The sequence below is a fragment of the Hyperolius riggenbachi genome, chromosome 9 (genome assembly GCF_040937935.1).
Source record: "Hyperolius riggenbachi isolate aHypRig1 chromosome 9, aHypRig1.pri, whole genome shotgun sequence".
Lineage (NCBI taxonomy): Eukaryota > Metazoa > Chordata > Amphibia > Anura > Hyperoliidae > Hyperolius > Hyperolius riggenbachi.
The window spans coordinates 89,791,315-89,806,566 of NC_090654.1; the positions used below are offsets into that span (position 1 = coordinate 89,791,315).

Sequence of the window (15,252 nt, forward strand, 5' to 3'; positions counted from 1 at the left end):
AAAAACTGAAGGAAGCTAACAAAGCACAGTCAAACACGAACAGCATGCTTCGTAGTGGCCTGGAGGATTTGCAAAATCGCAGCAGACGCAGTAACATAAGGGTGAGAGGCCTCCCAGAGTGTTACGAGCCACAACGAATTGAAGAAGCACTAGTTGCCATCTTTAACATGGTCTTACAGAAACCGGCGGACAACGCTATCAAATTGGATCGAGCACACAGAGCTCTGAGATCTCAGCCGCTGGAGGGCAATCCACCCCGGGATGTGATATGTAGGCTACACCACTACAGTGTGAAGGAAGCCATAATGCAGGCTGCACGAAACATGGAAGCGGTGGTATACGAAGGGCATCGACTGCAGCTGTTCCAGGATCTAGCCCCAAGCACGCTCGCTCAGAGAAGAGCTCTACAGCCACTGTTAAAACTGCTGAATGAAAAAGGGCTGAAATACAAATGGGGATTTCCCTTTCAGGTTACCATCATGAAAGCAGACAGAACCTTCTCCCTGAAAGCTCCATCAGACCTGCCGGATCTGTTGAAGGCCCTAGAATTACCACACGTGGACTTACCGGACTGGGTCCCAGAACAGCTACCGATCGGTCTACCCCAGCGGGTCAGGAGACAACGGAGGGGAATTTGATAATAGAGCCCGGACGGGGTTAATGGAACGAAAAGATCCGGCGATACTACTTGGCAGATAAGTACTTTCTCCTTACCTCTTGATATATACTGATATCTGTGTAGGGTACACTCTTTTGTGCACCCCGTTCTCCCAAAATGACATATGTTAAAACTGGGCCAGCAGAAGACAGCGCACATCTGAAAGTGCATAATGTATGGATGCCAGGGGCTATGTATGCTGATGAGGCTGAAGTGCATATTCATTCTATTAGGCCCTTTATACCCGTTCACAAGGGGACACCAATAGCTGGCTGAAGACGGCGCGCCTCTGAAGGCGCATGTATACCTATTGGGCTAAGCTGAGGCTAAACACCCAGGTACAGCACATGGCCTTGGTCTTCATGTTACCTATGATCACACTTTTGATGAGAAGGTACTTGGGTGTGACCCATACATATAGGAGACATACGAGATCCAGGAAATGTTCGGGTAACACGCCTAACTCTGGTGCTGTAAAGTTATGATGGCCAAGTTCCGAGAGCTGGGGGACGGAGACATTATCTTTATTCTTTTGGGGGTACCAAGCAAGTATGATAAAGGAAGGGGGAGGAAGGCACACTGATCCGTGTTATGTCATGGTACGGGGGGGAAACTTCGCGTATGGGGCGGGGAGGGAAGGGAGGTTGAAACTTACCGGTTATGCGTGATAATATGGCGGGCAAAGGTGGAAGGGGGGGCTCAGTTCCTCACGAGTCTCAATGGTTACTCCATCTCCACATAGGGAGACTGTTATGGTCTTCACTCTCGAGGGGATTATGCTTTTGTTAGTTATATTCTTCATGTTGAAGATAGTGATACTTGGTTACTGTTTTTGTTTACTGACTGATGGAGCTTATCATAAAGGTGCACCCCCCAATCAGGCTGGATCTTCTAACATTCCAATATGGAACCTCTGAAATGTGTGTCAATCAACTCCAAAGGGTTAAATATACCTGAGAAGAGAAGGATTCTGCTGAAAGACATGTGGAGGCAGAGAGCACAAATAGTCTTCGTGCAGGAGACACACTTCAGGAAGGGCCATCATCCCAGACTGGGGGACAAAAATTTCCCTACTTCATTCCTGAGTGTGTCGCCTGACGCGAAGACAAAAGGCGCAGCAATTTTGCTGGGCCGCTCGCTCCCATTCGTGCTCACGGATTCCTTCCTAGACGAAGGGGGTAGATTTGTACTGATCAAAGGTACGATTAAAGGGTTAACATACACCCTGGACTCTGTGTATTCTCCTAATACTGGCCAGGTGGCGTTCATGGAGGCATTTCTCACTACCCTGGATTCTTTCTCTGAGGGTAGCGTGATCTTAGGAGGGGATCTTAATTTACCTTTAAACCCAGCCTTGGACACTTCTCAGGGCAGGGCAGCGGTCTCCTTTGCAAAACTTAACAAACTCAAGAGGATGCTGCATGGACGTCAGCTGGTTGATGTGTGGAGACTCACTCATCCACAAACAAAAGATTATTCTTTCTTCTCTCAAGTGCACAATGTGTACAGCAGAATTGATTACATTTTGGTGTCTCACAACCTCCTCTCAGAGCATGTTTCATCCGATATAGGAGTGATTTCTTACTCAGATCATGCACCAGTGGGTGCTACCTTTCACTGTAAGGACAAAAGGGAACTCCCATTTAATTGGAGATTGAATGTATCTCTACTACAAGAGGAGGAAATCATATCAAAAATCACAAGACAACTAGATAGCTATTTCCAAATTAATGATACAGATGAGGTTACACCTCCTACCCTTTGGGAAGCACACAAATGTACTCTGAGAGGATTGTTTATTCAAATGGGCACAAAACGAAAAAAGAAAGGGGAGAGGCAATGCGGAAGTTTCTGGAAGAGGTGCATGCTCTGGAGCTTAAACACAAAGCATCTCATCTAGAGGCAGATTTAAACTCTCTTCTGGAGGCGAGGAGGAAGCTCAATGGCATGTTGCAGAGCAGTGCAAAGCATGCGGCTAGCAGATGCCAGGGGACTTTCTACCTTTCCGGCAATAAATCTGGTAAGCTCCTAGCAAACGCCTTAAAAAAGCAGCAACAAAGAACCTACGTTGCCCAAATTATAGACGCACAGGGTAAGAAACACATTAGGAGTGAATCCATAGCTAACAGTTTTAAGCAGTTCTATCTGAAACTTTATAACTTGCAACAAACACGTAGTGGCAGAGGGGAGAAAGTTTTGAAGGAGGCAATCCAACAATATATTAGGGAAGCAGACCTACCACGGTTGAAAGAGGAGGACATACAATTGCTCGAGGAACCCTTTACGGAACACGAGATTAAAAAGATAATAGCAGGAATTAAACCGGGAAAGGCTCCGGGGCCAGATGGCTTCCCCATTGAATACTATAAGAAATTTAAAAATACGCTGACCCCATATCTATGCAAACTATATAATGCCCTGAGTACAGGAGAATCCGCGATGAGACTACCCATGCAGACCCTAGAATCACACATAACAGTCATAGCTAAGCCCAACAAAGACCCAGCCTCATGCACCAGCTATAGACCTATTTCACTTTTAAATTTGGACCTAAAAATATTTTCAAAAGCTATAGCAAATAGACTGGCAGAACACATAGGAGAGCTGGTACACTGGGACCAGGTGGGCTTCATCCCACGGAGAGAGGCAAGGGATAATACCATTAGAACTATTGATGTAACCCAGTTTGCCCGGTCCAGACACATCCCATGCATGCTCCTTTCCACCGACGCAGAAAAGGCCTTTGACCGGGTAGGCTGGGATTGGATCAGGGCTGTGCTAGCGCAAACAGGCTTAGGGGAGAGAATGATGTCCAGTATAGCGGCTCTATATTCGGTGCCCACTGCTCGCATAAAAGTAAATGGGATCCTTTCTGAACCACTATGCATTACAAACGGTACCAGACAGGGATGCCCACTCTCACCCCTGATCTTCGCCCTGGCCCTGGAGCCTTTCCTGTCACATATCAGAAGTAATGAGAATATAAAAGGTGTCCAGATAGGACAAGTTCATCACAAAATAGCTGCATATGCAGACGATCTTTTATTCTTTCTAACTAATCCAGTAACAACGTTGCCCAACCTCCTTTTAGAATTTGACAAATTTGGTGGGCTTTCGTACTTTAAAATTAACCTAGATAAATGTGAGGCGTATGGGATTGATCTCCCAGTAGAACAGAAAACAAACCTGGAAAGCAATTTCCCTTTTAAATGGAACCCCCGAAATATTAAATACTTAGGCACATATATTTCAGATTCCTTGAGGAACATGTACCTTCAAAACTTTCCCCCCATCTTACAAACACTGACCGATGATCTGAGAAGGTGGGACAAACCACAATTCTCTTGGATGGGACGCATAGCTATATTAAAAATGAACGTAATGCCCAGAATATTGTACCTCTTCCAGACCTTACCTATTTATATACCAGGAACCTTCTTCCAGAGGGCTCAGGCAACATTTAACAGATACATTTGGAAAGGTAAACCACCCAGGCTGCGAAGAGACATACTGTGTAAGGCCAAACAATCTGGAGGACTTGCGGTACCTCATATCAGGAATTATTATTATGCGGCGGTCCTCACCAGGGCTGTGGACTGGAATAGACACTCCAGCTTTAAACAATGGACAGGAATAGAGAAAGAGATCTCTGGCTTCCCACCAGATAGGCTACTGTGGATACCGGCCTCGAACAGACACACTTGGAGGATACCTCCCCTGGTACTGCATACGCTGGAGACTTTAGACAAAATTAGAAATCTCTCTGACATTTCCCCAGGTGCCTCCCCACTTTTATCTCTATCTCATAACCCTGACATTCCCCTAGCCTGCCATGCTACAGAGGAATACAGATCAGGATTAAATGGAAATCTTACATTGGCACAATTTGGTAATCAAGAAGGGTGGTACCCAGACACAAAAATAAGGCAGGAAACCCCCAACTTGAGTCTGAACTGGTGGTCGTTTCTGCAGATTCGATCCTACCTACGTAGTAAGGGTATCCTCCCAGACACCTGGAGACAGCTTACAGCATTCGAAACACTTTGCTCAGGAAGGGATCCCATACATAAAACGCTATCTAGGCTGTACCTTTTGCTACTAGAACAGGACATACAACCGTTGGCCTTTATTGACAAATGGGAAAAAGCATTAAATAGGACCTTTACACCTGGGCAGGTAAGCAGGATGTGCATTTTTGCACATAAATCCTCCCTAGCAGTAAGAACCCAAGAAACTAATTACAAAATTTTGACACATTGGTACTGGACCCCAGAGAAACTAAAAAATATCTTCCCAGAGGCGGATCCGAGATGTTGGCGGTGCGGGGCAGACGAGGGCACATTGGCGCACATTCTGTGGTTCTGCCCGGAAATTAGGGACCTTTGGAAAAACTCAGAGGAATTAATTAACCTACTAGTAGATGGTCATGTTCCTTTTATACCTGAGTTTTACCTTCTCCATTTGAATGACTGGTCTATGAAAAAATATAAAAAATCCATTGTAAGACACATACTGAACGCCACTAAAAGTGTTGTCGTACGCCACTGGAAGAAGAGATCCCCCCCATCAGTTAGGGAATTGGTTAACGAACTAGATCATATTCATAATATGGAAGACTTAGCACATACTGCTCTCAATAGAGCAGAAGTGTTTAAAAAAACCTGGGCATATTGGGAATCGGTCAGAGATTCAGAGGAGATGGCACTATTTTTACAATCCACATAAATTATCATAACTGGAGTTGATTGACCTCACACACTAGCTATAAGAATATACTAGAGGAGAAGGTTGGGGTAGGTGCACTAGCACCGCGGATGGAGGAGGAGCCCTCTTTTGGGGGAGGTTCCTCCTATAGCGGTGAAGTTTACGCAAACGCATAGACACTGGTTAGAGCTCTATCGGTTATCGTTATTTACTTTCTGTTCTAAGTATGTTAATTATACTAGTTAGAAGTTTTACAAAATAATACATTGATTAAGTTAAGCTACATATTGACCATGTCAATATACTCGCTCATAATGTATAGTACAACATAATTGGTGCTATCTTGGAAAGATATGCCTACGATCAACCAATATATATCTGTGATATTCACTCAATGATGTCATGGCTACTGTGTATACAATATGATAACTGTATCATGGCTCCTGACTCACAGTGTATGTTTGTATGATGCATTGCCTTGTACGTTTCTTTCTCTTCAATAAAAATTTGAATATTAAAAGCTCAATACTCACCTAAAGATAGTTCAGGGAACCTCACAGCGCCGCCGCCCGGGGAACGAGGTTCCCCGATCCAACTCCCTATTTGCGGGAACACGCAACAGCACATCATGTGTGCGAAAGGGTAGTCAAATGATCACGTTACTTTGCGCAGGAGTCGTCAGGGATCTTAAAGATCCGATCCGTCGTGCTGGTCGTTATGTCAGAATGTCGCCAGACATGATTCATGTAATCACGTGCCTGTACCCATGTCGCGAGATCGAAGAAACAATCGCTCGTTGCTCAAAAAAATAAATTGCTGTGAAAATTGCGTAGTGGGTACGGGCCTATAGAAGAGATCTGAAAACTTTCTTGAAATAGTGTTCTCCTTTTAATAAATATCGGTCAGACTTTCTGCTTATAATAAAGGCATAGCATAATATAGCAGCCAGGCATCTCACCTATAGACTCCAGATAGTCTCCCTCATGAGAGTGTTTGTAGAGGAAGAAGTGGTAGCGCGCTGTATCCTTCGGGACTCTGGCCGGCAGGTCCTGGATATCCGTGTGCTTGGTGTGCACCAAATCAATAGTCTCCTTCTCCAGATCCAATTTCTGGCCAATGAAAAGAAAGGATGAAATCAAAGCATAAACCATAATAACATTACCAGCAAGAAAAGGCAAAAGAGTGAATAGATGTCGATTACACAAATCACTTCCAAAAATAAAGCTAGGACCTTGCAAACACATAATTACCCTACCCCTGTTTTCAGTGCTGGACGGTCACTACAGAATACCCAGTTGCTCATGATGACCCAGAATCACTACAAAAGTATAAAGGGTTAAAAGAGACCAAAATGCCCTCCTACTAAAAAGCAACACTTTGCCTTCTTAAAGTGGTCTGAAAGTCAGCATTTCTACTTTGCTCTAAAAGATTCCTCACAGCTTGAAAGCTGCTATCCCAGAATTTTTTTTTTAGCAGAACATCATTGAAATGGTTAAACAAAACACTTTGTCGTATTAGTATACAGCTTCAAATCCGCATCCAAACTGGAGATAACAGTATCTTTGTTTGCATTCCAATGTTGATACATGTGTGTAAACACAGTGTAACAAGTGAAAAGGAGCTCTCTGTGATTCAAGCACACAAACAGCTCAGAACAGCAAATAAGAAGATGTTAATATATAATAAAAAAAAGCAGTTTGAACAAAATGCAATTGCAGGTTTCAGGGCAAGATAAACTACACTTTGGAAACTTGTAATTTAAACAGACAATATTAAATATGCACACAAGCAAATATGATAAATATATGAGTAATAAAAAGTAGGAACACATTTTTGTTGAATGTTATGTTGGAGTTTCAGAGCACTTTAAAGCAGAAGGTGTGAGCCTGGCTTTCCAGGGGCATAAAGAGAGGATTTGCATATTCAGCAGTGATGCATCATGGGACACCACAGTTGCTCACTTAAAGCTGAATTATTGCATATAGCCTTCTGTTTTAAAGAGTAACTGTCAGGCTGCAAAAGCTAATTTAAACCTCTATTCTCCTGTGTTATACAGTTTAGAAGAAAGCCAAAAAGGCAATACTGAAGTTAAAAATCTCTCTTACTTTTGATGTGTGCTGAACAGCAAGGATGTTAGACCCAAGCTCTTAAAAGGACGACAGGCCGCATACCATACTGCAAAGCATTCTGGGGCTGCTTGGGTCCTCCCCTCGGCTGCTAGTGAGAAGTTACAGTCTCATGTTACAACAGCCAGCACTGAAAAATCTCCGGGCAGAGTACACTGCATGAGTCCGCTATTGTTCCTAGCCACATGGCTAATTAATATTCACTGCACAGTAGTGTTGTATTTTTTCTGAGTGGAATCATCAGGAAGCAGGCAGGACGACACATTTGGCTTCATAGGAGACAGACAAACATGGAACCTGCCATGAGCTGTCAGGAGCATCATTCTCTGCAAATACTATATAAAAATTCTGTGAAATCCAAACGTGGACAGTGAAATGCATATGTAATGTAAGTACAGCCAATATTTAGCTACTGATATATGTGTTTTTTTTCTCTGAGACCTTATACCTAACAGCTCCTCTTTAAGAAGGCAGAATTATACTCAGCCTGACTTCCTCCAGTCTGAGTTGCCACATAAAGGCATTTGGTTCCCTACATAAATGGGGATACAGTCAAGCCAAATGCCGTCATCAGTCCACATTGTATACCACAACCCATTTCATCACTCTACCTATAAGAGAGTAATTTCTCTAACACTGTTGTAGGTATAGTTTTTAGATTAAAAGCCTATTAACAAGCCAGTATATTTTTGGTGTGGGGGAGTAATTCATCCAAATACGCCATTCAATTTCTAAGAAGTAATCCTGCAAGGCAACAATGCTAGCCACTAAGCCGCAACGGGGTGTAGTCTCAAAATACCAGTAAAGTTGCCGTGCACAGAAAGCACATGGCAAATGTATTGGTGCTTTTACCAGTAAGGCAGTGCCACTCACGTAACCTAGGTGACGCATATGTGACCAGGCTACTGCGTGCTACACTGCTTGTGTTGCCTGGCAACTTCACCAGTGTTTTGTGAATACACCCAATGCCTGCCAGAGAAATCAGGGGAAAAGGTAAGCATCCCACTATGGGGAATATAATAGTCACATGACACGACTCCATCCAGTGAAAATGCACAAATATAGATTATATTTTAACTGCAGTGTTAAAGCTGACCTGAACTCAGAACTTCCTCTCTGCTCTAAAAGATACGCAACAGCATAATAACGTTTAAAGAAAAACATTTCTTTGTTACAGCGGATACAAATCCTGCAATAAATCTGCAGTGAGTCTTCTTTCTGCTTTCATGGAAGCAGCCATAGGGTTAACATACTGTGCAGTCACAGATGAGGGGGAATTAGACAGGCTAAACTCTTAATAAACATACAAGGTTCATTTCTATATGTTTTCCTTCTGTCCTGCACTTTAATGCTGTGACACACACACACATTGTTCACACTCCTGTAAATGCAGAGCTGCCAATATTAATTAACCACTTGAGGACCCACCCTTTACCCCCCCCTTAAGGACCAGCGCAGTATTCTGTGATCTGTGCTGGGTGGGCTCTGCAGCCCCCAGCACAGATCAGGCAGCACGCAGAGCGATCAGATCGCCCCCCTTTTTTCCCCCCTATGGGGATGGTGTGCAGGGGGGGTCTGATCGCTCCTCTTGGCTGGCATGTTGCGGGGGGGCACCTCAAAGCCCCCCTCCGCGGCGAAATTCCCCCCCTCCCTCTCCTACCTGTCATCCCCGGTGATCGGGGCTGCACAGGACGCTATCCGTCCTGTGCAGCCAGTGACAGGACGTCCCCTGTCACATGGCGGCGATTCCCGGCCGCTGATTGGCCGGGGACCGCCGATCTGCCTTACGGCGCTGCTGCGCAGCAGCGCCGTACAATGTAAACAAAGCGGATTATTTCCGCTTGTGTTTACATTTAGCCTGCGAGCCGCCATCGGCGGCCCGCAGGCTATTCACGGAGCCCCCCCGCCGTGATTTGACAGGAAGCAGCCGCTCGCGCGAGCGGCTGCTTCCTGATTAATTAGCCTGCAGCTGGCGACGCAGTACTGCGTCGCTGGTCCTGCAGCTACCACTTTGCCGACGCGCGTTATGAGTGCGCGGTCGGCAAGTGGTTAAGGGATAATAATGTGATGTCAGTTTCCATAGTTTATGATCATTTGCCAGAAACCCTCCCACCTCATTACAAGAGGTTTCTGCTGTTACAGGAATGATTACTGTACCATTTACCAGCATGAGGCATTACGGCGATAGCATTCAGCATCATGAAGATACCAGCAGGTGGCAGCATAATGCCTCATTATAGTAGCAGCTACTGCATATAATGCACCCACTCGAGAGCTATAGCTTGGAGAGTAGAGAAGCTATCTAAAATGTCACCTTCAGCAAATGATTTTTGCATTAGATGAAACGGAATATATAGGCAGCTAACAGTCCCCTGGAACGTTATACAATAGTTGGAAAAAATAATTTCTAAATCTGTAAACAGCATTTGGAAAGTATTAACCCATGCATAAGTCAACACCACCTCCGACCCCTTAATAGCAGCCATAAAGCTGCTGATTAGTCGACCCCCAAATGTGGCAGCATAGCACCCCAAGCAGAGCAAACGTTGGTGTTCCAATGGAAGCATACCTACCTCTCCTTTTTCTAACTCTGGTCCCCGCGTCTCCCCGGGAGCCTCTGAACTGGCCACTAGAGCTCCAAACGCACCGTCATTGGACTGTGGTAAGCCTGAGGCTCTAGTGGCCAGTTGAGACGTTGGGTATAAGCTTGGTCCCCTAAACACTCGTATGTGTTTACAGAGCTGGAGGAAGCCCTGGGTAAGTATCGATTCTTCTTAGTTTTTCATCTCTGATTCTCTTTAAGTATCCCAGTGAACTGCAGCACCAATTTTGGAACGGTCATAGAAAGTGAATCTGCCGCAGTCTGGATTCTTTGCACTCACCAGCTGGATGTAGTTGATCCTCTTCTGCTTTAGAAGCAGGACAGCCTCCTCTGCCTCTGGTCGGAGCGGGAAGGACAGTCCCTGCAGTGTCTGCTGTTTACTCTCCACACTGATCTCAGTCTTCACCTGCAGAAGAGAGGCTTTAAGTAATGGAGGAGGAAAGCCACAAGCCACAATCCTTGGTTGCTTCCTGCCCCGCCACTCACCTCATTAATCTTGATCTGCTGCAGTTCCCGCTCAGCTGCAGTAAGCGGTGCTGGTGCTGCACAAGAGGAGATGTGCTTCTGATATCCGCTAAGGGTAACATCTTCCTGCCACACAGAGAATTACAGTTACATCATGGAAACATAACATCCCCTGTATATATCACAAGGTCTTTCTAGAGCCAATCCACCCAAAAGTGATTCCAGTTATGGGTGGAGTCTGGGGGGTTTAGTCACCCACTTTTTATATCTCCAGGAGACTGCAGAGATACATTCTCCCATTACTTATGGTTTAGGTCTCCGACATCTGCTGAAATATGAGGATTATGCGGACTAATCCTTTAAAATAAATTGTCTGAAAGGTGCAAAACATGGAAACCCATTTTAAAGGGAGCCTAAATTGTAAAAAAAAAACTCAACTGGAAAAAGAAAAAGCAGGGCAGCTTCCTTCTACCTTCCAGTCAGGATGCGCTTGTCCATGGCCAAAAGTCACCTCCTTGACTTGAGTAAGTTTAGAGGGACCCTTTACTGAAACAGTGGGCTGTATGAGGATCCAGGAAGCCTCTGGACCGTCCACAAAGGATTCCCACTTCTGAGGCAAGTATATAACTTTTTTTTTTTAAATGCTTCAGGTGTACTTTATAGGGTTAAACTCTACACACATTCTAGACCATAGTTGTCGGAAACAAATGACAAACGACAGGTGGGCCAATAGTCATCTAAAAAAATACCCCAGCTAAGTAAAAGACAGCGATTATCGTCCATGTACAGTAGACCGATCCAACCTGGTGGATTGGTTCAGATAATAAATCGGTGTTAATTGTTCCTACTGCATGATGGTAAATGAGCAATTCAAAATAGTCATGTGTTGCGCATTTCACACATTCGGGTCCATGTTTTCGCCCTTCCGGTAATAATTGAATCTGGAGAACGTTGTTGTAATTGTCCACCAATGTCACTTGCTAGTGGCTAGCCATCGGGGATCACTCAATTTCCAATGACTGCGGTCTAGCGTGTGTACAGAGCTTTAGGGCTGGCTCACACTGCAAGAGCTTTTTAAGCGCTAGTGACTTGAAAAGCTCTTGCTAATGCAAGGCTATGGGGGGATTTTTATAAAAATTTCATTGCTCCAGTGTGAACACACACATAGGATAACATTAGCAAGAGCTTTTAAAATCACAAGCACTTAGAAAAGCTCTTGTAGTGTGAGCCAGCCCTCAGTCCGCATAATGCAGATATTTCGGGTTCTGGCAAATGATGGAGAGATAAACCACATAGGCTATCATTCATGAAAGTGCTGTCGGTATGGAGAATCAGTGCGGGAAAACACCGCTGGCGGTGTTTTAAACTTCTGGGTGGGCATTCATAAAAAAGTATCCATGTGCGGTAGCAGTGCGGAGATTCCCCGAACTAGGCTGGCGGTAGGCAGGCGGTAGGCTTGCGGAGACACGGAAGCTGCCGAGTTGATACATTTCTCCGTGTTCCGCTCTGCTGCAGCTGCCTGGGAGGTCTGTGTGTCTCCATTCACTTACATTGGTATCGCCACATCAGAGGGAGCGGAACTTCCCGACCTCACACCGCTTGCGGTGATCTTTATGAATGAACATTTTGCTACATTTGTTCCGATTATCACCGCACAAGGCGGTGATTTATCACTCTGCTCGGTAGTGTCATTTTTTTCATGCGGAAAGAGCCTTTATGAATGCTGACTTTGCTAAGTGGTCGGTAAAGTCAGCTGTTTTAAGCATTTCCGCATGCGGAAATGCTTTATGAATGATAGCCATAGTGCTTTCTACTATTTCTTTGGTGAGATCTTTGTGTTTCTAGATCGGCATCAGTCATGACAAAGGACTTCCTCTCTCTCTTCTGGATTTTTCAATTATTTTACATTCTGGAGAATGGGACAGGCAGGACAGTGGACACCCACAATGCCAATTTGTGTGGAGACAGAACCAAGATGGGATAATTTATCTCTGTAGTCTCCAGTGAGCGGGAAGCAGATTTTGGCTATTTTTTCCCCTCAATTTTATACCGGTCTTGCCTTGTTAGAATACCTAAGAGGAAAAGCACCCTCACAAGGCGCAGAGACTGACCTTTAGTGTCCCGAATACTTCATCTTTAATGTGTCCTCCTCCAAATTCCTTCTTCACAGTGGCTCTGGTCGCAGCATACAACATCTTCAGCCGAACCTTTGAGGTACAAACATCAGAACAAGTTACACACCTGATAACGAGTTTATCTAAAACAAGACAGTGTGCTTCCCAGGGGTGGAGGTGGCATTCTGCATTACGCAGCTTATGTTTCAACCAATCACGTGAGTGAACATAAACAGCGAAACACAAAGCTACGAATGAGAAATTTCACCATTAACAGGTGGGAATTTGGCCACAGACTTTAATCAAACTGCTGTGACATATGGTAGGCAATTAATTCTGTATTAGAACTTTGTAAATGAAATAAGCTGTCCATTTTGCTTTGCAGCAAGTTATGAATGTTTAAAATTGCTGAAAACTAATATAGCATTTTTCTGAAGCTATGAAATCAGCATGCCTTTGGTGTATACTCTAAAGTACCCCCCGGGGGCCCAACTTGCAGCAAGTACTCCCTATGGTACACCTACCACAGGGTAAGAACTTAACGTGTAGAATGTATGGAATAGCACTTAAAGGACAACTGAAGCAAGAGGGATATGGAGGCTGCCATAATTATTTCTTTTTAACCTTCCTGGCGGTAAGCCGCGCAGGAGGATTTCTCAGGCCCTGCTGGGATGATTTGCATAATTTTTTTTTATTTTGCAACACGCAGCTAACACTTTGCTAGCTGCGTGTGCACTCCGATTGCCGCCACTCCGCCCCCCCCCCCCAGACCCCGTGCGCTGCCTGGCCAATCAGTGCCAGGCAGCGGTGAGGGGTGGATCGGGACTTCCAATGACGTCATGACGTCATCCCGCCCATTGCCATGGCGTCGGGGGAAGCCCTCCAGGAAATCCCACTCTTTGAACGGGATTTCCTGATCGAAGCGGGCGGGGGGTAGCCGCTGCACAGCGGCTATCTTGTAGAGAGCCCTGAGCTCCCTACATGTTTTCAAACAAAAAAAAAAATTTGAAAAAAAACCTGCTGCGCTGCCCCCTGGCGGTTTTTAATAGACCGCCAGGAGGGTTAAGCAATACCAGTTGCCTGGCAATCCTGCAGCAGATTATTATCATTTTATTATTATTTAGTATTTATATAGCACTAACATCTTACGCAGCGCTGTACATAGTATATATATTGTCTTGTCACTTAACTGTCCCTCAGAGGGGCTCACAATCTAATCCCTACCATAGTCCTATGTCTATGTATGTCTCTATTGTGTAGTGTATGTGTCGTAGTCTAGGGCCAATTTTAAGTGGAAGTCAATTAACTTATCTGCATGTTTCTTTTTTTGGGGGGGATGTGGGAGGAAACCGGAGTGCATGGAGGAAACCCACGCAGACACGGGGAGAACATACAAACACCTTGCAGATGTTGCCCTGGCTGGGATTCGAACCGGGACCCAGTGCTGCAAGGCGAGAGCGCTAACCACTATGCTACTGTGCTGCCCGAGCAGATCAGGTGTTACTAACATTGTCAGATCTGATAGGATTAGCTGCATGCTTGTTTCTGGTGTAATGCAGACACTACTGCAGCCAAATAGCAGCAGGGCTGCCAGGCAACTAGTATTATTTAAAAGGAAATAAATATGGCAGCCTCCATAGCCCTTTCACTTCAGTTGTCCTTTAATGGGAACCTGAAGTAAGAGGAATATGGAGGCTGCCATCTTGCCTGGCAGCCATGCTGAGCTTTTGGCTTTAGTTTTTGAGTCACACACCTGCAACAGGCATGCAGCCAGTGGAGTCAGACCAGAGTCAATGCATGTTCATTCTGGGCCAGTGACTTAAAGTAATAGAAATAAAAAACTGAAAAAAAAAAAAAAGAATAAAAAACTGCCACTGATGGCAGCCTCCATATTCCTATAACTTCAGCTTCCCTTTAACCACTTGAGGACCCTGGGCTTTAACCCCCTTAAGGACCAGGCACTTTTTTTCCATTCAGACCACTGCAGCTTTCACGGTTTATTGCTCGCTCATACAACCTACCACCTAAATGAATTTTGGCTCCTTTTCTTGTCACTAATAAAGCTTTCTCTTGGTGCCATTTGATTGCTGCTGCAATTTTTACTTTTTATTATATTCATCAAAAAAGACATGAATTTTGGCAAAAAAATGACTTTTTTAACTTTCTGTGCTGACATTTTTCAAATAAAGTAAAATTACTGTATACATGCAGCGCGAAAAATGTGGACAAACATGTTTTTGATGAAAAAAACCCCATTCAGCCTATATTTATTGGTTTGGGTAAAAGTTATAGCATTTACAAACTATGGTGCAAATATGGTGCAAAAAGTGAATTTTCCCATTTTCAAGCATCTATGACTTTTCTGACCCCCTGTCATGTTTCATGAGGGGCTAGAATTCCAGAATAGTATAAATACCCCCCAAATGACCCCATTTTGGAAAGAAGACATCCCAAAGTATTCACTGAGAGGCATAGTGAGTTCATAGAAGATATTATTTTTTGTCACAAGTAAGCGGAAAATGACACTTTGTGACAAAAAAAAAAAAAAAAAAAAAGTTTCCATTTCTTCTAACTTGCGACAAA

The 15,252-nt window shown here is 44.5% G+C and overlaps 1 protein-coding gene across 1 annotated transcript in view; it reads right to left on the reverse strand.

Annotated features, from left to right (window-relative positions):
* The window catches only part of TWF2 (twinfilin actin binding protein 2), a 92,517-nt gene that overhangs the window by 6,320 nt on the left and 70,945 nt on the right, over window positions 1-15,252 (reverse strand). Inside the window, exons 4-7 of the mRNA XM_068253177.1 lie at window positions 12,667-12,762; window positions 10,577-10,681; window positions 10,371-10,496; window positions 6,321-6,471 (exon numbers count right to left, since the gene is read on the reverse strand). Coding sequence (XP_068109278.1) covers window positions 6,321-6,471; window positions 10,371-10,496; window positions 10,577-10,681; window positions 12,667-12,762 — 478 coding nt within the window. The remainder of the gene's footprint in view (window positions 1-6,320; window positions 6,472-10,370; window positions 10,497-10,576; window positions 10,682-12,666; window positions 12,763-15,252) is intronic.